This window comes from Poecile atricapillus, chromosome 20 (assembly GCF_030490865.1).
Source record: "Poecile atricapillus isolate bPoeAtr1 chromosome 20, bPoeAtr1.hap1, whole genome shotgun sequence".
Classification (NCBI taxonomy): Eukaryota; Metazoa; Chordata; class Aves; order Passeriformes; family Paridae; genus Poecile; species Poecile atricapillus.
Window position 1 is genome coordinate 8,002,561 of NC_081268.1, and position 22,575 is coordinate 8,025,135.

The 22,575-nt window shown below is 47.7% G+C and overlaps 1 protein-coding gene across 2 annotated transcripts; it reads right to left on the minus strand.

The window, feature by feature from the left end:
- Positions 1-12,526: 12,526 nt before the first annotated feature.
- TLR4 (toll like receptor 4) lies at positions 12,527-20,680 on the minus strand. Of its 2 annotated transcripts, XM_058853945.1 has the most exons (4): positions 20,492-20,672; positions 19,521-19,687; positions 16,011-18,249; positions 12,527-13,468 (listed from the first exon to the last, which is right to left on the minus strand). In XM_058853945.1, the coding sequence occupies exons 1-4, from the start codon at positions 20,594-20,596 to the stop codon at positions 13,403-13,405; spliced, it is 2,577 nt and encodes an 858-aa protein (XP_058709928.1). In that variant the 5' UTR covers positions 20,597-20,672; the 3' UTR covers positions 12,527-13,402. The 2 variants fall into 2 exon arrangements, with proteins under 2 accessions (XP_058709928.1, XP_058709927.1); XM_058853944.1 differs by having other exon boundaries at positions 12,527-18,249; positions 20,492-20,680.
- Between the last annotated feature and the right edge of the window lie 1,895 nt (positions 20,681-22,575).

The window sequence follows — 22,575 nt, forward strand, 5'->3', positions numbered from 1 at the left end:
GACACAGAAGCAGCTCATGGCACGGCTGCTGTGTGGCACAAAGTGTGGATTCATGTTCACTGAGCTGCCTCCAGACATCCAGCACTGACACTGCCACCACAACACACTCTGGCTGGAAGAAGCAGCACAACTACGCCTCTCCTCTGAAGGGAAATGCGCAGAAAAAGAATCCTGTGACGGGCATGGTGATGCTACTTTTATTGTGAAAATAAAAGACACTGATAATCTCATTATTCCCATTATAGTAAAGGTTCCACTGAAAACTAGGTCTGTGGGCTGTTCACATTGCAGAAGACACTCCCACATTGCAAGGACTCACAGACATACAACTCCAAACCAGTCAGTAAGGTGACCATGGGCACTTGAGAGAGCAGTGGCAGAGTCAGCTCCATCCCACTCCAGCCGTGCCCTGATTGCTTTGGCTTTTTTGGTTTTCTCAGCACCAGGGGGGAAAGGCTTCAAACTGGCAGAGAGGAGGTTTAGATTCAACATTAGGAAGAAATTGTTCTCTTTGAGAGGGGTGAGGCCCTGGCACAGGGTACCCAGAGCAGCTGTGGCAACTCCTGGATCCCTGGCAGTGCCCAAGGCCAGGCTGGACAGGGCTGGAGCAGCCTGGGGCAGTGGGAGGGGTCCCTGCCATGGCTGGGGGTGGAACAAGATGAGCTTTAAGGTCCCTTCCAACCCCAACCACTCTGATTCTATGGAGTGCAACCTTTGCTAATGGAGCTGCTGCAAAGCTCTGCAGATCCTGGAGCCCTCAGGGAGCCCCAGCCCCTCCCGTGACTGCAGAGCAGGAGCCAGGCAGAGCTGGTGGCACTCCTGCAGTGCCCGGGTGGCATCTCTGCACATATTTACAGCTGCACTCCTAGGGAGCCTAATGGTCCCATCTGGAAACATCAGAGCTCAGAGAGGGCTGGAAACTGTTGTGGCAATTCCAAGCAGCAGGAGGTGGATGGATGGGGCTCCATAAAAGTCACTGCAAGGATGTGACACAGGCAGTCCTCACCTCCCCTTGCTCCAGGAACAGGGAGAGGAACAACGTGGCTCCTAGACTGGAAATGGCCTGGAGATCTTCTTTCTGCCAGCCTTGTTCAGCTTTAGGAATTCCCAGTGCTGCAGGGCACTAGGAGCATCCCTGGGTTGTTTGCCTGCTGCTGGTGCCAGGGAGCAATGAAGAATGGGCTCCCTGAGCACTTGGGACTGTCCTGTTGGGCTTTGGGAGGGGCACAGGAAAGGGATGGCAGCACCACAGCTATTTCTCATCTCCTCTCTAGGGTCACAGTGCCCCCAGCCTGAGCTCCTCAGGCTCAGGGTGACACTTGCTGCATTGATTGAGTTTTCCACATCCCTGACAAGCAGAAAGTTCCCTGTCAGCAGCTCCCCCACCATCTCCTGGAGCACTTGCATAAACATGCAGCTTTCCATCCTCGCTCTGCACAAGTGGGCACCTCTCAGCACACTGAAGGGACAGTCTCTGGTTAACCCCACCTGTCATTTCCACAGCCTGACCCTCCCCACCACACCTGGAGCACATCTGGAAGCTGCTTGTGCAGAGCACAGCACCAGCCCAGCTTCTTTCCAAGCCAGTTACATCTCACTTGTGATGTGCCAGCCCAGCTCTGAGGGGTCAGGATGGGCATCACACCCCATCTGCAAGGTTTTGCTGCTTGGGAAAAGGGAAAACAAAGTCATTCCAGAATGAGAGATCCTTCCAGGCACAGGTTTTATCATCACAGTTGTGACTGTGGTGGCCCTGTCAGTGCTCTCTGGCACCAAGGGACACAGAAACTTTGGGACTGTCCCCCAGGGCTGGTCCTGATCACTCACAGCTCCCAGTTCAGACTTGGGTTTCCAATGTTTTAGGAGTGCCACAAGACAGGTTTGAGCTGAAGATTTCTACCACTGTCTCATGGTTTTGGTTGGTTCTGCCATCAGCTCAACCCAGAGGTCACTTGTGATTAATAAAAGGAAAGGAGATGAAGGAGACCTTTGCTTTTCAGCCAAGTGTGTGCCAGGGAGCCCCCGGTGTCCCTGCTTGGGAGGAGGAAGCTGTGCTTCCCACCGAGGAGTGGCAAGTGTTTGTTTGGGTAAGATAGCCAACAAAACCAGCCTAAATAAATTCCAAGTGGTCACAGATCCCTTCTGTTCCCCCAGGAATTCTGCTCTTCTGGGGGTTGTTGTGCTGTGCTTTCAGACAGAGCAGGGCTAGAGCTGCTGCCAGGCTGGGGATCAGGGCTCTGCCTTCCATCCCTTCCACGGTGCTGCAGTTTCCTCATCCTCTTGCCATCCTTCCTGCCAAGGAATTTGTGAAGATGAGCGTGGTATCAGTTGAGAAGGCTTCACAGACCCTTGGCATGAAGAATTGAGGACAAATATAATCTAAATAAAAGACTTTTAAAACATGTGAAGCGCAGAAAGAGGATTTTTGCATTCCAAGCAAAACAGGCTGTGCTATTCTCATTCCACACCTTCCACTATCCCAGGTTTCTCCAAACCCTGTCCAACCTGGTCTTGCACATTTCCAGGGATGGGGCAGGGATGGTTTTCTCCCTCCCAACACCAGTTTTGTTCCCCAGGCTGGGTCAGAAGAAAAAGGGGAAGCCCACAGGGAAAACCACAGCCCCACACTGCCGTCAGTGAGCCCGGAGAGCCCTTGGAGGTTTTGTTGTTTCTTGATGCAAAATAAAATGAAGAAGGAAAAAAAATGTCAGCAAATTGGAGGGGCTCCAGCAAAAGGAGATAAAGATGATTAAGGGTTTAGAAGGATTGACCTATGAAGAAAGATTAAAGGAACTAATTATGTACAGCTCAGATAAAGGATGAGTAAAGAGGTGATTTAATAACGCCCTGCAAATACTCAGGAAGGTGTCAACAGTAAGGCAGGGGGAGGAATTATTTAGAGTCCTTCAGCAAGGAACAGCTCGAGTGATGCAATGAAAGGGGAAGGTGACATGGGACATCAGGCACAGCACAGGCAAAACCAGAGATTTCTTTTGGGAGCAGCAAGTGAGTTAGGAGCACAAATCCTCTGGAAACACTCTGCCTTTCAATCCCTAAATGATCAAAGAACGCATTTTCAAAGGTGTTTAGGTGCTTAAAGGTGCAGGCAAGTGCTCTAATAGGATTTTCAAGTGCATCTAAGCAGGTTTCAACGGGAATTAGGCACTTTAATAACTTCAACAGTTCCACCAGTTGCTTACTGATATCCTTGCACAAAACACCTGGAAGGTCTGGCTGTAGGACTCAGCAGAAATCCTGCAGCAGGAGAAGATCAGAGCTGAATCCCAAGCTGCTGGAGCAGAATGAGGGTGGATGGCTGGCGTGCAGGAGGACGTCCTGTAGGAAACCATCCTGCCTTGTCAGGGCGTTGTGCATTGATCTGCACAGTCAATTTGAAAGTCAATGAGATTTAGACTCTCAGGCCCATTAAAATAAAAAAATTTAAAATGCCTTTGGCACTTCAGCACCTCGGTCAGTTGGGCAGGTCCTTGTGCAGGTTATCAGGGAACAGAGTGACAGAGCTGTCCCAAAACAGCGTGGTCACCTTGTGCTCCCCTGGAATGTGTCACCAGAAGCCCAGGGAAACATGTCCCATTTCTTCTGTGCTGTAATTAGTTGTGTTTTCTTGGGGACAGGGGGATATTTTCACCCTGTAAAAATAATCACCTGGATGGAGGAGGGCTGGAGGGGGCACTAAAGGAGAGGCAGGATGACGATGGAAATTGGGAGTCAAGAGAGTCCCAGGATGAAAATCCCACAGGAGATTGCAGCTAAAAGCACTGTGAAAATATAGGAGGAGAATTTCAAGTGTGGACTTAGAAGAGAATTATTGACCTCAAAGCTTTCTTCCCAGTGCCTCGTGCAGACAGGACCAAGACTCCAAGACCAATCTGCTCTCCAAAGAGTTCAGCCAGAAATTCCTGCTTGGAGGGGTTGTGCATGGAGATTCCTCAAGGATAGGACTTGCCTGGCTGCTCTCCTGGACAGCAAAGTCCCAGAGAATGTCACTGCATTCCCACCAAAACCCCTCCAGATCCCTGGGACAATTCTATCAGTGCACTGTGAATGGTTACAGTGAACTCACATCTGTGCCCAAAGCCCAGAAGCAAAGAAATAACAAGTAAAAAAAAAAAATAAAGTAAAATATACACATACAGATACCTCAAAAAAGGAAAAAAAAACAAACCAAACAAAAACAACAAATAAAAAAATAAAAAAATATATAAAAAATAAAAAATAAGACAAAAACCAGCCCAAATTGCCAAATCTTGAGCTCAGCCTGTGACTGCCTCTCACAGCTGCAAGTTTAGATTCCAGGGGAGAATTTTGAACACAGCCATAACACAAGGAAAGGTGAGAGGAGAGAGGCTGTGACTCCTTCTTGTTATTGCCCTGAAGGGTTTTTCAGGGCAAATATTCGAGTGACACTTTTCATTAAACCACAAACTTGTCAGTTTAGCCTGGTGTATATATAAATATACATACATATATGTATTTTCAAATAATTGCTTAAGAACAGGGAAGTGTTTGAAAGACTGGTTTAACCCTTTTGCAGCACTTGAGTCCACTTGAAATTATATGAGAGAGGAAAGATAAATATGAAGATAAATGCATAAATGGCCAGAGTTGCTATGGAAATGGGAGAGGATGGAAATTGAAAGTCAATAGAGGACTAACTTACTGTTCAATTTTAAAAATAGTCTTTCTATACAGAAAGGGAACATTTTTCAAATCTCTGTTGGCCTGTATTATACAAAATGGGAAGCGGTTTTGTGGCTGGGTACATCAATTTAATGCTGCATGCTCCACCTGCAGCCTGGATGGTCCATGGTACATCCTAAGTGGGACTTTTCCTCAGGTTTATGCCAATCTCCATCCCAGCTCCAGAGCCCTGGTGCTAAATGTCAGCATGAAAAGCACAGATATGTGGGCCACAGTCTGTGGGCTGTAATGGTAAATAATTTTTAGGGATTTCAGGCCAGTTCTGTTTATTTTTAAACATAATTCTCCATGGAAAGAAGGTTTACCAGACTGGGCTTGTTGCCCCATGGGCGCTTCAGAGTAGCTTTCCAAGCCTGCTGGTCTGCAGTCAGATCTGATGGAAGAAGAGGCATCTCTGAGGAATTAAGTCCTAACTAGATTTAAAAAGGAGGATATTCTCAAATGAGCACTTTCTGCCATTGCCCTTCCATTTTCCATCCTGCTCCCAGGGTGAGATATGAGCTCAGCCAGAGAATCCACACGGGAGACGACCGTGGAAAACCAGGCTTCCTCTGTTCCACTGCTTCCAAAGCCCCTTGTTTTATTAAGATAAATGTAATACACTTCCCTGGTTCCATTCAGACAGGGAGAGCAAATTATGTTTGAACAGAGTCAAACCCCATCCATGAGCAGCATATCAAGAGGAAAGTGGGGCTTTGCTTCCACCAGCCCACACTTTGCTCTCCCTCTCCATCTCCAGACACTTCTGAGGCTTCTTGGTGCATTCACTCACCTCCAACATGTAGGTGAATAAACCCTTTTTGGCACTGACAGCCTGGAATTCACAGCTCATCGTATCCCACACCCCAAGGACTTGGCTCTTTCAGCCTCTTGGTCTTCTCTGCCTGTTTGCTTCCCCAATTTCTCACTCTGAAGCTGCAGGCAGCCCCTTCCCACAGTCCTGGCTGGGGGCACAGCAGCCCTGGGACACTCTGCTGCCCACAATTCCTGTGCCACGCACCCCTGTGCCCCTCTGTTCAAAGCACACGAGCCTCTCAGCAAATTTCTGACAGCTGGAGGTGTCTCACTCACTCAGGTACAGCAAACCTGAAAAAAACCCAAACCAACAGACCCAGAAGATGCTGAAATTCAGCTTCCTGAGGCAAAGAGCTGGCACAAACTTCAGACTTGGCAAGAAGATTTTGCCTCTTCCTTTCTCTGAGTCACGTTCCCCAAGTCTAGCTCCATGCTCTCCTGCAAGGGGGTTTGAAAGAATTCCACGGTGCCAGCAGGACTCTCCCCATCCCCATTTCCCAGCCTGTCAGAAAAAGGCCTTTAAAAATAGTTCCGTGCTGCTGGGTGGGATTTTCTTCTGCAGGTGCTGTGCAACACAGAACGAGATGAGATTCTAATCATAGCTCCTTCGCAGAGGGAAGGTTCAGAGTTGAGCCGTGCAGCAGCAGCCTCATTTTCACAGCAATATCACTTTATTCTCTGGGTGTCAGGGGGACACATATTGCTGTCATTTCCCTGCGCCATGTTTGTACAGAGGATGCAAAGAGCAGCCACAAAACACGGAGCTATCGCTGCTCCATCGCATCCAGGCAGGGAGAGCAGCCTGATGGTGCCTGGTGCTTCTGCTCTGAGCCCATGGAGAGTTCATCCCACAGGGAACAGGGTCCCTGGGCTGGGGGGTGCTGTCCCCTCCAGCTGCAGGGGTGATGGGAGAGGACTTCCCATTGTCGGGAAAATTAATCCACAAACACCAGAGGTTTGTGTCCAAAGAGGAGACAGAGGAGTCCTTTTACTTTATTTGAGTAAAGGAAGAGGCCATGGGGCATTCCCCTGGGGTCTCTCAATTTTTGGAGTCCACAGCCTCCTTTTTATCCCAATTTCCCGGCCATGTCCCTCTCTCTTTCCCCACTGGCTGAGGTACTTGAGAGGCACAGACTCCCCGGAATGCCTGATACCTAAAATCCCCCTCTAATCTATAACCCTCCCTCTTAATTTTTAATTCTTATGGAATTTATGGTGTTTCCCCAGTGTCCCTTTCATCTTTCATTCAATCAGTGGAATCCATCCCATGGTTTCTTTTATCTCTCAGTGATAGTTTCATCTTATCAGCAGACCCACAGCTCGTTTGTAAAGACAAACCCATCATTCCTCTCACCATCCAGGCAGAGAAACTGGAGCTCAAGGCTGCATTTCCCCGTTGCATATTGCTCTGCACTCACCACTGAGGACTGGCTCTTCCCCAGCCTGCCCCATTAAAAATCCCCCACGTCATAAAACAAGAGGTTTTCCCAAAAATGAATCAAGCCCTCCACATTTCTCTCACAGCAAACTGTTCAAGGTGTGGGACCTGCTTGGCTGGGTTTCTCTCACCAGAGCCTCCTGCTGAAGCTGAGCACTTTCTGTCAGGTCCCTTCACTCCGAGCTGTCAGTCCCCAGGAGCAGGAGGTCCCTGCCACGTCCTCTGCTCCTGGATCTCTCCAGAGGAGCAGGCTGGAGGCCTCTGCACACCAGGGGATTTCTGATCTCCCAGCACAGTCCAGCAAACACCAACCTCCATCTGCTGAGGTTCAGGTGACTACACTGCACCACTCCACAGACAGCAGCAGCTTCTGCTTTGATTTTCCTCCTTGTCTGGCACCATCTCTCCTGAGCTGTGCCCTCTGCCAGCTCTCACCAGCGGGGCTGCACTTGTTCTGTGGTGGTGCTGCCTCACCCAGTGCTCCTCTGCTCTTTGAATCCAGGCACTTACAACCTCCTGGAGGCATCACCAGCTTATTTGTAGCTGAAGAGTGTTTTCTGAATGGAGACCCAAGACAAAACAATGCCCCAAGGACCCTCCCTGACATGACCAGATTCTGGGATAGCTCGAGAAGGGAAGCACTTTGGCCCAGCATTTATCTTCTCTGGATGTTCTGCCTGCTGTTCCTTTCTCTCCAAGTAGAGCTAAGCCTCAGGTTTAATAAGGCCATTTGCTGCAAGAATAAAATCTGTGTTGCTTTGAAGGCATGGAAACAGCCTGGGTGCACTCAACCCAACAACTTGGCATAATTTAGGAGCTTTTGTGGATGCCTGGACCCATGCCAGGAACCCAGCCTGCACCAGCCTTGGTGTCCTGTCAAGCCCACCCAGCTTCGTGCCCGCTCCCTGCAGGATCTGCAGAAGAGTCTGATGGAGAAGTGACACCCATCAGCTGGGCTGGAGCAGCCACCTCACCCCCGAGGATGGGGGATGTGCAGAGATTTTTGCTACATAAGGACAATTCTGTGTCACCACAGCCAGGAAACCATCAGTGACAGTCCAGTGTGACCACACTCCCATGACTTCTCTTCGCTGCACCCTTCCACATCCACAGATATTTTCTCAGCTGCCTGCCAGGCCTGGCACACCCTGTCTCAGAGCTGTGCTGCCCTTAGCAGCAGCAAAGCCATTAAACCCCCTTTGCAGCCCCCTATGCATTTGCTTCATGCCTTTAATCCTGACAGCCCAAGTAAATTCCTCCTGAAAAGAAAACCCTTGTTCCCCCTCCCCGAGCTGCTGCTTCTTGCTAAATGTCATTAAAAGCAGAACCCACGGTAACATCAGTCCTTGCTGAAGGTTGAAACCACCTTGACTGTAATCTTGGTTTGGCACTGGATAGAAAAAAAAAAAAACACAACAAAAAAACCCAGATACTTCTTCCACTTCTCTGTCAGCTCCACTTTGCATCAAAATCTCCTTTGTATGTCACACAGCTATTAAAGTTGTGGATTGTGGCTGGGCTCTGTGTGTGTGGACGTGTGTGTGTCTGTGCCTGTGTCTCAGAAACTGGGTCACCCGGAGAGCGCTCCATGAAAATGCTGCCCTGACAAATCCAGGCTGGCAAGACTCAAAGATACCCCTTATAATGTTTTTCTGCCTCCCATCATGCTTTGAAATGAGCAAATAATACTACTTTCTGCTGTATTTTTGTATCTTTTATTCAGGAGCTTCCTGAGGTAAATAACCTCAGGCAGGCAAATCCAAGGGGATGCTCCTATCTCTCTTGCTGTCTGCTCACACTGAAATCATGATATACTTTGCTTTCATGAAGCTCTTTATAAAACATTCATTTTTATTTTTTTTTTCCAGGAGAAATGGCTATCAAGGAGGGCAAGAAACTTCACACATTTGGCTCAGGCTTCAGTCCCAGTATTTTGTCAGCCTTCTCTGCCTGTCAGTGCCCCAGAGGTGACAGCTCAGCACCAGACAAAATCCAGGCTGCTGGAGGGGGCAAGAAGTGGGGAACTGAAAGCTGCTGACTCCATGCAGGACAGAAAGATGTGGGCAACACTCAGGAGGAGCTGAGAGGGGGAAGCTTGTGAGTTTTTTTTATTAACAGCTTGTTTTAATATTTACAGCATGAGAGAAGAGATGGCAGGAAGAAATGCCTGGGCAGGAAAGGCTTTTCCTGCTAAGCAGAATTGCAAAGAGGGTCTTGGGGGCTGAATACTGCTCTTTTTCTTTGTGCTACTCTCTGCACCTGGACTCTCTGCACTTATTTTCCTTAAAGAAAGCAAAGCTCAAGTGACCACAAATAGAACCAGTGACAGGAAAGGGGATGGAAGGATCTGGCTTCAGACAGACATCTGCTGGCCTGGGGGAGAGCTTTAAGGAGGATTTCAAAACCCCAGGATGAGGGAAGCAGAGCTGAGGAACAGAAAGTGCATTTTCACTGGCTCTGATCTAGACTCTGTCTGTATCTTAGTGCTCCACTCCGGTAAATCACAGCGTGCAGGTTGTGAACCCCATTTTACCAACAGGGAAAGCGAAGCAGGGCAGAGGTAACAGGCAGCATTCATCATCTGAGGAGGCTTGGCAGCACCCAGAGGCAGGCAGAGGTGGCAGAGAGCCTTTCCCAGCACAGCTTGGAAAAGAAAACAGAGGGATTGCAGTGTGGGAGCAGGGGAGGGGGCACAGGCTCCCAGCAGATCCATCAGGAGCCATGGGAAGGAAGGAGAGCGAGTTCCAGGTGCTGCCTTGTGAACCTGACAGGGGGGAGCTGAACCCCCCAGAGCATCCCCACATCGGGCAGGTTTGGGGTTGTTTGGGGTCCAGGAGGCAGCAGTGGTGTGTCCATGTGTCCATGGTCCATGTGTCCATGTGTCCATGTGTCCATGGTCCATGTGTCCATGGTCCATGTGTCCATGTGTCCATGTGTCCATGGTCCATGTGTCCATGGTCCATGTGTCCATGTGTCCATGTGTCCATGTGTCCATGTGTCCATGGTCCATGTGTCCATGTGTCCATGTGTCCATGGTCCATGTGTCCATGTGTCCATGGTCCATGTGTCCGTGTGTCCATGTGTCCATGTGTCCATGTGTCCCTGGTCCATGTGTCCATGTGTCCATGTGTCCATGTGTCCATGGTCCATGTGTCCGTGTGTCCGTGTGTCCGTGTGTCCATGGTCCATGTGTCCATGGTCCATGTGTCCATGTGTCCATGGTCCATGTGTCCATGTGTCCATGTGTCCATGGTCCATGTGTCCATGGTCCATATGTCCATGTGTCCATGTGTCCATGTGTCCATGTGTCCATGTGTCCATGGTCCATATGTCCATGTGTCCATGTGTCCATGTGTCCATGTGTCCATGTGTCCATGGTCCATGTGTCCATGTGTCCGTGTGTCCATGTGTCCATGGTCCATGTGTCCATGGTCCATGTGTCCATGTGTCCATGTGTCCGTGTGTCCATGTGTCCATGGTCCATGTGTCCATGGTCCATGTGTCCATGTGTCCATGGTCCATGGTCCATGTGTCCATGTGTCCATGTGTCCATGGTCCATGTGTCTGTGTGTCCATGTGTCCATGTGTCCATGGTCCATGTGTCCATGTGTCCATGGTCCATGTGTCCATGTGTCCATGGTCCATATGTCCATGTGTCCATGTGTCCATGGTCCATGTGTCCATGGTCCATGTGTCCATGTGTCCATGGTCTGTGTGTCCGTGTGTCCATGTGTCCATGTGTCCATGGTGGGTGTGTTCAGCCAGACCTGCCGGCTGTAGGGAGGGGGGACACGGGACATTCCCTCCCCCAGAGCCTGTTCCGTGTCCTCTGTTAATGAATTCAGCCGTGAGTTTCGGGGATCTCGGGAGAATGAATTGTCAGAGCTTCGGAAGCCGGAGATGGCAGGGGAATTACCGCTAATCCTTTCTTGTGGGACACAACACTCCAAAGGATTTAAAGGCTATTCAAAAATGTAGAAGAAGAAGAAGTGACAAGGGCACCCCTCCCTCTCTCTTACGTTTTAGGTTGGTCACTTGCTGCTGGCTGGGAAAGACAGAAAAGAGAAACTTCCAGGAGAGGGAGAGAAGAAAAGATGAAAAATGAAGATTAGATCTGGAGAAAAGCCGATCTTACCCTCTCAGGGAGTGTAGGCTGCAATTAAATCTCTTTTGCCTAACAATACCCAATTGTTATTTGCGCAGTAGTACTCAAGATGTGGCGATAAGGGAGGAAGGAGCTGCAGGCAGGGGAGGCTGCCCTTGTTTTCCTTGGAAATCCTCTGGCTGGAGGACCCTGGTCCCCAGTCCTACAGAGATTAAAAGTCACTAAAGTCCTAAAGTGATGCTTTACCTGAGGATCTCCCCATCGCCAATATTAAATGCATTTTGAACAGCTTTGGTGGAAGGATTTTGGAAGGGTGGAGTTTGAATATCCTCTCCCTGCTGTTTGATTTGTAGACCTGGTCAAGGCTTTGCTCAGGCAAAGGGTGTGTGACCAAAGGTCACTCCCTCTACATTTGGGCAGGCTGGCAGCCACAAAGGCAGGGCTGGCCTGGGCTTCTTTTGTCTTCCAGAGATGCTGAAGTTCTTTCATCCCAGCCCCCTGTCCTTGCTGGACCCCCAAGGGCTGCCAGCCTCCATCCTGTCCCCTTCAAAACATGCCTGGTACCCATGCAATGCTCATTTCCATCCCTCTGATTATCTTTACACAAAAAAGTAGCACTTTCAGACTCACCAGGAGCCTTCTGCCGTGTAGGTGCTTGGGTTAGTGCTGGAAACCCTGGCACCAAGCCACCTCCAGCATCTGGGATCCACTCAGCTAAACCGTGGCCTCTTTCCCACCCTGAGATCCTGCACCAATACCTTCCCTATTCATTTCCTTCCTTTTTCTTGCTTTTCAGGTGTTTTAACAGAGCTGTCCTCAATTATGCAATGTTTCTCTGTGTGTTCAGAGCAGCACAGCGAGGTCCAGGCTGGTGCATTATCGACTGTGCCCTCTGGGTGACCTTGAGGCTGAGGAAGGTGAGAGCTCCGGGCAGATGGGCTCCTCTCTGCAAATCGTGCTTTGCTGTCATTTGTCCCAATTCCCAGCCTGAGCTGGTGATGGCAAAGAACAACTTATTAAGGAATTGCTTCTTTCCTCCCCTGTTCAGCTGCTCTCAGGCAGTTCCTATCGATCCACTGCACCTACTCAAGATGTTTTGCAAAAGGCACTTAGTGAAATTCATTCCAGGGGTTCATCAGTGATTTTTGCTGCCTGAGCTGCACATGGGGCACAGGCAGGTGAAGGTTTGACTCTGAGAGGGTCACGGTAAGAGCTGTCATAGAAGAGGAATTCTTGTTTTGCCAAACATACTGTTCAGCATGCTAAAAAAAAAAAAAAAATCCTACAAAACAAAATCCAGGGTTTTTTGTTTTGGGTGTATGGGAAACATTTTTACATTTTGGTGTTGTTTTGGGAGGCTAGTCAGACTGTGTAAATAGAAACAAACTTTAAAATGAAAATATACTCTGAAAAATAACAGCATAAGCCTAAGCAGACATTTTTTTAAATGACATTGTGGAGTGATTTAACTTTTATTATAAATCCCTTTTTCAGCCCCTCCAAAGCATTTTTTTATATCACTGTTTCCATGAAAAATATCTATTCCAAAATTATATGCACCAGTAAACCAGAAACTCAGCTGTGACAATTCCCATTCCATAGATTCACCATGCTACCTCATTAAATTGCATAAACCACATACAAAATAGCATTTCCCAAAGGACAAACGCTCTCCCTGAGAACTTTCAACCTGTTCCTGTCAAGTACCAGTCGGACCAGGGAAACCAGCTGCTTTTCCTCGTTCTGCTGGGTTTTGAAGTGACTCTGGAAATCTGTGCTCCTGCTCAGGGGGGCCAGGGGAGCGTTCTCACAGCGCTGCTCCTGCAGCCAGCCAGATCCAGGTGGGAAGGACTGCACATGGCTCTGGATTCCAGCTGTTACAGCTGCACAAAGGCAATCCCACTAATGAGGGAGCTGAGCTGAGCAAAGCACGGCTTGGTGACAGTGCCAGCACAGCCTGGTGACAGTGCCAGCACAGCCTGGTGACAGTGCCAGCACATCAGGATGTCCTGCCCCTCCTACAGAACCCTCCACAAGCCAAGGAAGTCCAGAGCTGCATCTGTTCTGGCATTTTGCATGGGTCAAATGAAGATCAGAGTGAAATCAGGGCATGTCCACATTGCAGATGGAATAGCTTGGATGCAACAGCCCTTTGGAGCTTTGTCTCCATTTTTTTTTTTTTTTTTTTTTACCTGGGCAAAAGAGATGCTTTAATAACTGGAGTATTTTCAGATATTTCCATGAGACATGAATGCAGACCTGCAGGGGTGTTTGCTTGGCTGCTCAGTTTTTCATCCACTGAGTAAATCCTATCAAAGGCACTTGCTGCAGAGTGGGCAGTTTCAAACAGCGCATCCAGCAGCTTTGGAAACGTGAGAACGTTGAGTTTTCCTTTGGACATTTGCTTCCTGCAATGAAGGCAAATGGGAACATGTGATTCTGTGGGAACCACAATATTCCCCCGTGTAGAGCATTGGGGAAAGCTGTTTTGAGTCTTCCAAAGAAAGATCTACTGTTTCTCTGCTGGGTAAATGGTGAAAATACAACTGTTCACACAGTCTTGTCCATCTTGGACCCATAAACCTCAGCACTGCCTGGGCAAGTCACAGAATTACAGAGTGGGTCAGGCTGGAAGGGATCACAGAGGGTCAGCTGAAGTTATGATGGTTTTTGTGGCTTTTCCTTGGACAATAAGGCAGCCAGGGGCAACTCACACATTCTTGTCTGCTGTGGAGATTCTGAATAGGAAGAGAAAAACAAGTGACCAGTTTCTTTTAAAATTGTGCTGGTGGGAGCCTCGCCTCAGCATCACTCCAGCTCTCCTAAAGTTGCTTTGATATTCAAAAAAACACTGACTTTTTAAACAATATTGTCCCAAATCCCTTTTATAAATGCCCAGAACCACTCACAGGCTTTCTGAAACTCATTGTTATAATTACAATCAAGAATCATAGGACTCTGTGCTTTGTGCCAGAAATACACATCCACTGAATTGTTTGCAGAGGAGCCACAGAGAGAAAGAGTGAAGGACAAATGTGGCTTCACTGCTGCTCAATTCAGGAGCAGGAACTCCCACTCTGTTTAATTTTTCCTCTTTTGTTTCTCAATTTAACTTGGAGCTGCTGAAATTCAAGCTAATGTTTGATTTGTCCTCTGAGCTTTCCTTTGGCCTCAGTCCAGGGGACCTCGAGCTGTGGCTGGTTCATTGTCTCCACCATCTCCAGCAGCCTCTGTCCCTGGAGGAGGAGGAAGGTGGGGTTGAAAGGCTGAGGAGGAAGGTCTGCAGGACCCATCAATCCCAGCAGAGGTGAGGAGAACTTCATTTTGGGAATTGCTGGCATAGTATTCAGCAGATGCAGAACCAACTGTCTTGAGCAGAGGAACGCAGCATCGAGCTTAGTTCTTTAAATCTTCATCTCCTGGGTCACACAAAAAGCTTTGGGAGGGCTGTGGGGGGTTTGGTAGTGTTTGTCTGACACAGCACACAGAGAGGGAGCTGTGATTCAGCTTTTGCCAGCACAAGGCCTGGCTCTCCCTCTCTACCCAGTAACGTCTGATGTTGATCCCCGATCCTGCTTCCATGGAAATGCCCCTGTCTGGTGCTTAGAAAAGTGAGCAGATAAATATCAGATCTGATTCACCACTCAGTTGCTTCTCCAGAACACCACTGATTATAGGAGGATTAGCAAGATTAAAACCAGAGTAATTCAGTGATGAATCCCAACCAGAGCCTTTGGTGGAAAGAGAGCAATTCTCCTGCACCACCCAACACCCCACACATCAATGGATATGATTCCATGGATATGATTCCGTGATATGATTCCATGGCATTTAGACTTTGCTTCCCTTGATTCAGGACAGTGCTGGGGTACACTCAGTTCAGCTAACCCAGACCTTTCCCCTCTATCTCTTCTCCCTGCAAAGTGTTTCTCAGTGGAACAAAAGCAAAACTCACCCCTGGGGAAGGCTGAGCAGACAGGCAGATCTGAACTCCGTTTCAAAGTCTGGATGCTCTTGCAGCACCTTCCAACAGTGAATTAAGGCTGATCCAGAGAGTGAAAAAGCTTAATCTAGAACTTGCTGGCTGTAAACATCAAAATACTTCATTCAGGCTCAATTTTGTTTGCTTAGATTAGTCCCAGAGCATATCCACAAACACTGGATGAGGAGCAGCAGTGGGAGCAAAAAAATATTTCAGTTTAAAGGTGTTACATATCTTGTTCCTATCAAGAAAACTCCAAAATGTCCTCTCAAAAGCTAAATAACATGAATATAAGTAAGATTTTCAGGTGATGGTTTCAGTATTTGGTCTTAGTCTAAATAAAACTGAAAGAAACATGTTGGGCAAATTTCCCAGCCACAGAAACCTCTCTCCCTGATGACAAAACCACTCAGGTTCCCTGAGCAGCTGCCAGGTGGGCTGTAGGGTGTCCCATTGGTCTCTGGAGGGTTTGTCCCCTGAGTCATGGTGCCCACACAGGCAGGCACAAGACTTTCGGAATCCAAACCTCGTTTCTGTTTGACAAAGTTTTTAGAGCTGAAAATCCTGTGTCTTCACCTTGGAGAGTCTGGGCTCCACTCAAAGCAGCAGACTGTGAAGGTGCTCTGGGTAAATGGTCTGAGGACCCAAATGCAGCTTCAGAAGCAGCCAGATGACAGCAAGAGCTCTGGCCTGTTCCTACAGCCACCAGACCTGAGGTATTGCTGGTTCACCTGTGGGTGATAGCCATGGGCAAACACAGAGCTCAGGAAATTCTTCTGCCCTTGTCACTCCTTAACGTGCAAGTTTCCTTGAGAAAAGGTGACCAGCAAGGCAGGAATGTCTGTAGTGCTTCCATCCACTCCCTCTGACTCTGAACAGCAACAGAAGAACTTCTGAGCACCATCCAGCAGCCCAGGCCAGCATGGCAGACAGGGAAGAACCCTTCTCTCTCTTCACATGAGTTTTACCTCCTCATGATTCCATTTTTTGCCTTCCAGCAGCACTCCTGTCAGCTGCCTGCTGAAGATGTGCTTGCTTATTTCCTTGTCTTTCCACTCCAGGTAGGTGTTCCTCCTCAGGTACCGAGACAGCCCCAGCCTCTGCCTCAGCAGGGCTTTATCCACATTTTCCAGCACAATCATGATGATCCCAGTCTTTCCCTCCACCAGCTGCCAGGACTGGGCAATGTCAAACTCAAAGCTGCACCACTTGCTCTCCAGGAAGTCGGTGGAGATGACGGCGATGACATTCCTGCTACTGAGAAACCCCTCCTGGATGATGTTGGTGACAACGGGAACCCCTGGCAGGAAATCCCTGTAGTACAGACACAGGCGGAAGGGAGGTGCTCCCCCTTCCAAGGGTTCCACCAGCTCCTTTGTCACCCATTCCTGGTCTTTGCTGGAGTGGATGACAAAGGCATCGTAGGTGTCACCTCTCTCTGCGGAGTGTTTGCACCCACTGAGCAGCACCACGGAGTAGTAGAGCTGGAAGTAGTACTTGTAAATCAGGAAAAGGAGCACCACTACACAGAGCAGCACAACCACTGAGGAGGCAACCTTGCCTGCGCTGAGGTGGCAGGAGGACAGGTCAAAGCTTGGCAGGCTGACGTTCACCGCGTACGAGGGAGTGTGGCACAGCATCAGCTCCTTGTTCTGCAGCAGCTCCTGCTTCTCCTTGATCCATCTCAGAAAGTCCAGGTACACACAGGAGCAGTCAAACAGGTTTTGAGAGATATCCAACAGGACCAGGCTGTCAGGCAGGATTTCCCAGGCTGAGTCCAGAACAGTCAGCTGGTTCCTGCTGAAATCCAGGACTCTGAGGGCTCGGAGGGGCCGGTAGACTCCAGGATCAAAGGTCAGGAGCTTATTGTTACTGATGTTTAGCTCTTTTAGCTCAGAGAGGGCATCAAAAGTACTTTGATCCACGTGTTCTAATTTGCAGCTTGAAATATCCAAGGTGTGGAGGTGACTTAGGTTTTTGAAGTTGCTTGCCAGCTTATTGCCCTCAAAGGAGTTTCCTGCCATCTTGAGCACTTGCAAAGAGTTCAAGCCACAAAATGTGCACTGGGATTTAACTTCGGTTTTGGTATGGGAAATATCAAGGTAAATCAGTTTCTGAAGGGACAGAAAGACAGGGTAGGAGCCAGGACCAAATAAAGTTGTGTGCTGAAGGTCCAAATATAACAAATTCTTCACATTAGCAAAATCTCCAGTCAATCTGATATTAGAATTGAAGCTTAAGTTCAAATATTTCAAATTTGGACAATTTTGGAACTGAGGGGAGCAGCAACCGCTGAAGGTGAGTCTATTCTCACTCAAATCTATAACCTCCAGGTTAGTGAGACCCTCAAAATTCTGCCTGAAGTTTTTGAGTCTTCTGTTCTTGGTAATACGGAGCACGCTCAGCTCCTTGAAAAGCGACAGCTTCAGGGCAGGCACATCCTCAAAACTGCATTTTTTGCATTCCAGCTGTTTCACTTTAGACCTTGCAGGAACCTGTGATATCTCCTCAAGTCCGAGGTTCACCAAGCGAACGGTGGAGACGTTGCCTATGCAGTTAAAGAGAGTGTCTGTGTCATCCTCAAACTCCCTGAAGCAGATTAAGACAAACTCTTCCATCTGTACCTGGCACAGCCCAGTCAAGAGCCCCCTCTCGAAGTCCTGCAGTTTATCACTGTCCCTGAACTCCCCAACTATGAGTCTGCTGACCTGCAAACCAGCCAGGCCTTGCAGAGAAGTTTGCATCATGAAGTTCTCAAAAGCGGACCTGAGGGCCAGCTCAGCGAGGTGAATCCCCACGAAGGCCCCCGGCTCTATGGATTTTATATTGTTCAAGGAAAGCACCAGAGTGAGGTTGAGCCTGTTCCCTTCCCTCAGGGCATCAAGGTCTCCTCTGGAGATAGATGTGATCTTGTTAGAGAAGAAGCTCAGGTGCCTGAGGGAGGTCATGTTGGTGAAATAGTCAGGAAGCTTCAATGAAGTAATGCTGTTGTGGCCTAAATTCAGCTCCTGCAGAGTGTGCAAGTGTCCAATGGGCAGCTCAGACAGAGAGGTTCTGTTGGTTTCCACCAGAACCAGTTTTTTCAGAGATGTTAAGCCATAGAAAGCTGCTTTCCCCAGGTGCTGGAGGGAATTGGCAGTTAAAATCAAGGTGGAAAGTCTATGGAGATCCATAAAGGAGTTATCTTCTATTGTGTGGAGGTGGCACCTGTTGGGCATGAAAAGAAAATAAAAGTGCATGAAACTGGTCCTTTCCTTGTTCCCTGAGAGCTGCTGTGACATCCTCAGGCTCAGTCTCACACTGGGGACTGGTTTGGCTTTGCTGTGCTGGGCAGAGCATCCCTGGGTGTTCAAAGGGAATGCTCCTCCAACAGGAGACCTGATCTCACCTCCTCCTCTCCTCCCTCTCCAATCTTAAATTCAAAGCAGGAGACCTGGAGACCTGGTGAAGATCAAAAATTTGTCCAGGCACCAGGAAAGAAGAGTCCTAGCTTTCAGTTTAGGCCGAAGTGACATTGTGATGACCACCACTGATGGAAGAACCCACAGCTGGCACCCCCAGCCCTCAGACTGCCACCTCAGCCACATCTGGGCAGCCCCACTGGCACCACAGCAGTGCAGATGTGGCAGAGCTCACAACTCAGTCAGCACTTGGTGTCTGGTGATGGCTCAGAGGGAGCAGACCCCAGGCTGTGCTGGCTCTGAAAGAGAAAAGGAAGAGAGGAAAACAAACCTCTAAGGTTTGTTTGATGTGGAAAGGTCCAAATTTTGAGCCCCAAATCCATTCTGCAGTGAAATGCAGCAGAATTAGTTTAATAATCCAGCCAGTGCCTCGCAGCAAATGTGCTCTGCCACTCAGCCACTTTGGAGCTAGAGCTGTGATGGGACTGAGTGACATTTCTCAGTGAAACAATTTACCCAGAGAAACTGTTGTCTGAAGTTAATGGAAATTATACATCAATTCAAATTTGCTAATAGGCCTCCCCCATCTCCTCCCCCAGATATGTGAGGAGAAAGGAAAAGAGAATATGTTGATATTTTAAAACAGCCTTTTGGAAAATGAATGTACCTTCATGTTATTTTTTTTTTTTTTAACTGTGATTAGAAAAACAGCTCACCCAAGATGTTCCACTTCAGAGTTTTTGTAACAGTGAAAGGTCTGACATTTTCCTTGTTCATAGACAAGTGAAACATCTTCCTCCTCCTTCTCACATCTCAACCTACAAGATCAGACTGACAGACCCAGCTCTGAGTGCAGAGTGTGCACTCAGTGACTGACTAAAATCTGCACATCACTTCTCCATGGGGATGTGCAAAATGACAGACACAGGGACAGAGTCACAAGAAAAAAAAAAAACAAAACAAAAAAACCCCAACTAACAAAACCCAGCCAAAACAAATAGACCCCAAAATAAGCCACCAATGTAACCCAGCTGGTGAAGAAAAAATAACCAGTACCCACATAATAGATCCCATTACCTTGAGAGATCCAGAAGCTGCAGCTCAGGGACTGATGCAAAATAATTTGACTCCAGTGATTTCAGATTGCTGAAACTGAGGTCCAGGTTCTGGGTGGTGTTTGGGACTCCATCAGGAACTCCAGAGATGTTCAGTCCGGTGCATCTGAAGGTTGTGTTGGGGGTGACCTGTAACAGAGGCAGATCCCATCATGGTCAACATCTGCTCTTCATGAAGTGCCAGAAAATGTCACTGCCAGGAAAGCAGGGGCAGAATGACCCCTGCCTTGTGGTTCATTTCTAAAGGAGCTGCCCTGAGTTTTAGGAAATAATGTTACATACCCTAAACATTTTTCTCACTTCTAATAGAACCTGCTCCCCATGAAGAGTGTGGTCATTGAAGCATTTGAATTAGATTCTGGCCTCAAAAACATCTGTATTTCTTGCTGATTGAAGGTGGGACAAAACTACAGGACAGCGTTCCTTGAGGTTACAGATGAACCAGCAGCAACCTTTGAGAGAGCCAGCAGGACAAACACTCATGGATGCACTGAATATTCAGGAACAGCTCTCAGTTCTGAACCAAAGTTATTCTGCAAGCAAATTATTGTCAGCAAAGCTTTGCAAACGGCTTTTGGTACTTGGTGAAATCACTCTACTGAACAAACCAGGCAAGAATCTGTGTTTTGTAGAAATTACACAGTTTGGATCCCTTCTAAGGGAAATATAATCTATTACAATAACTACAGTGCAGCACCCTCAGAAGCACAGAAAGCCAATGAGAAGAAATGTTCTCGCTGCTGGTTCTGGTTCTCGGATATTTTCGAGACCAGAATTTACTTCAAATACTTCAATCACCTTGATAATAACCTTGGAAAGAAAAGCTGGGCTTTCCTAAGACAACTCGAGGCTTGAGGCACAAATCTCCCAAGCAGAGGGAAGAGCTGCACCAGAGAAACAGAAGGATTTTGTGCTCTCTTGGAGCTCACATACCTCCAAGCAGGGATCCAGGAGGCAGCCTGCCACTGGGCACGGGACAAATGGCAGCTGCAGCAGCACCAGGAGTGTCCCCACAGGATGGGCTCCTCTCCTGGGCATCTTCAGGGGGCCAGGAGAGCAGGAAGAAGGAGCATGGAGAGAGAAACCTGGAGACAGAAAGCTCCTGCTTGCTGTGTTGCACCACTCCTGCCTCTCACTGAACGTCTCAGAGTTGCAGAGAATGAGGAGGGAAGTGAAACTTGGTCACTGCCTTGTTTCTTCACATGCACTGGTGAAATGCTCTTCTTGAAATTGTTTCTTAAAAACTGTTTAAAACAACAAAAAAAAACAATAAAAAAAGAAGAAGCAATGACAGATATAGATTGGGCTAGAAATTAAAGAGGAATAGTTTCATCAGTGTCACTTGACTTGATTGCCTCTGATTAATTCAGGTCAAATTGGCAAAAAAAAAATAAAAATAAAACAAATAGAATATATTGTGCAATTCTGAGCCCAGTTTCATGCTCCACTTTCATAATTCAAATGCACTGGTTAGAGAGGGTGACTGTCTTTGCACTCCTCCATTCTCCCAGCTTCACCCTGGCAAGTACTTGAGAAGAGCTCAGCTGTGGCAGAGGTTTTCTTAAGCCAGGTAAGCGCAGGTTTATCTCTGGCCAAGCTCTTGTGAACAAACATCCAGGTTTTATCCATCTGGCTGGATCTTTATTACAATTATTGCAGAAATATGGCCTGGCACGAGGAGATTCACAGAGAAATCAGAGTTGTGGTCACAGAAATTCTGCCCCTTCCCACCCTTCCCATGGAAGAAGTTGCTGAGGGCAGCAAAGAAGAGAGGCACAAACAGCCTGAGCTGGGCTTAGAGCTGCTCCCTGCCCTGCTCTTCCTGAATCTCTGTTTGATGCCTGGCTACAGAACATCTCAATGCTGAATTCCTAGTGCAGACTATTGTTTCAGGGAAAAAAAAAACCTTTGTAAAAGCTCACAGTTGGCAATATTAATTTAAGTCAGCTGTGAGCCTTCTAATAAAGCTTCCTTCATTTAGTCTGATAAATGGCTGGGCATTCATGGATCTGCTCCTGTCTTCCTGGAGATAACTAAGAAATGTTACTGGGGATCCAGCCATAAGGTTACTGAGTTTTATCAACACCACATAGAGAGAGAAGTGGCAAAAATACGAGACAAGGGTGGAATATTGATCTAGAAGAAGATGGAATAAAATGTGACAACTCACGAAAGTCTGTGAAAATTGATATTAAATATAAGATGCGATATCAGCCCAGCCAGCAATCCACTTATAAAGAAAAGTTTAAAATATTTCAGAGGTGGGGGTTAGACTTTTTTGACAGGTTAGTAGAGAGCCTAGGAGAGATGGGGAAATCCTAAAATAACTGATGATCTCTGCAATAAAAAACACATGGCAGCACAATGGGAGCTAAAACCGACACCCTGATGTGCAGCCAGATAGTGCCCATTAAGCCAGCAGACAAAAAGTTTGTTGAAATTGGACAAGTTCTACAAAATCCCTGCTCTGAAAAGCCTCTGGTGATTGCAGGTATTTCCTTTTATAGATGGAATCAAAAGTGAATGGAAACAATTGCTGACTGCTTCTGTGCCTGGATTAAGGAAATTGGCAGAGCATCGTGTGTCTGCAGAGAGAACAAATGAGTGCATCCCTTAGTATTCAATATGCAGAATGAGGCAATCCACATTTAATTTTTATCTAAAGCTGAGATGAGCCTGAAGTATGCTCTAGAAATTACCATTTCAATGGAGACTTACTGAAGATGCTGAAGAGTTTGGGAGCATCACAAAACCCCTCCCACAGCCACGCTCAGAGGTCAAGTGGGAAGTGCAGCTTGAAGGACACTCAAAGAAGGCTCTGCTGCTGTCAAAAGGGAAAGTTTCACAACACACATCAGAATTTGTTTGAGGACAAGTCCTACAGACACTGCAGGGGATGAGGTGCTAGCAGAAAACATGCAAGTTTGCAGATCAAATCCAGTTTAGAAAGTCAGTGCTGGTTAACTTCATATTGCTCAGCTGGCACACAGCAATGTGGAGAGAGCCATGATGGCTAT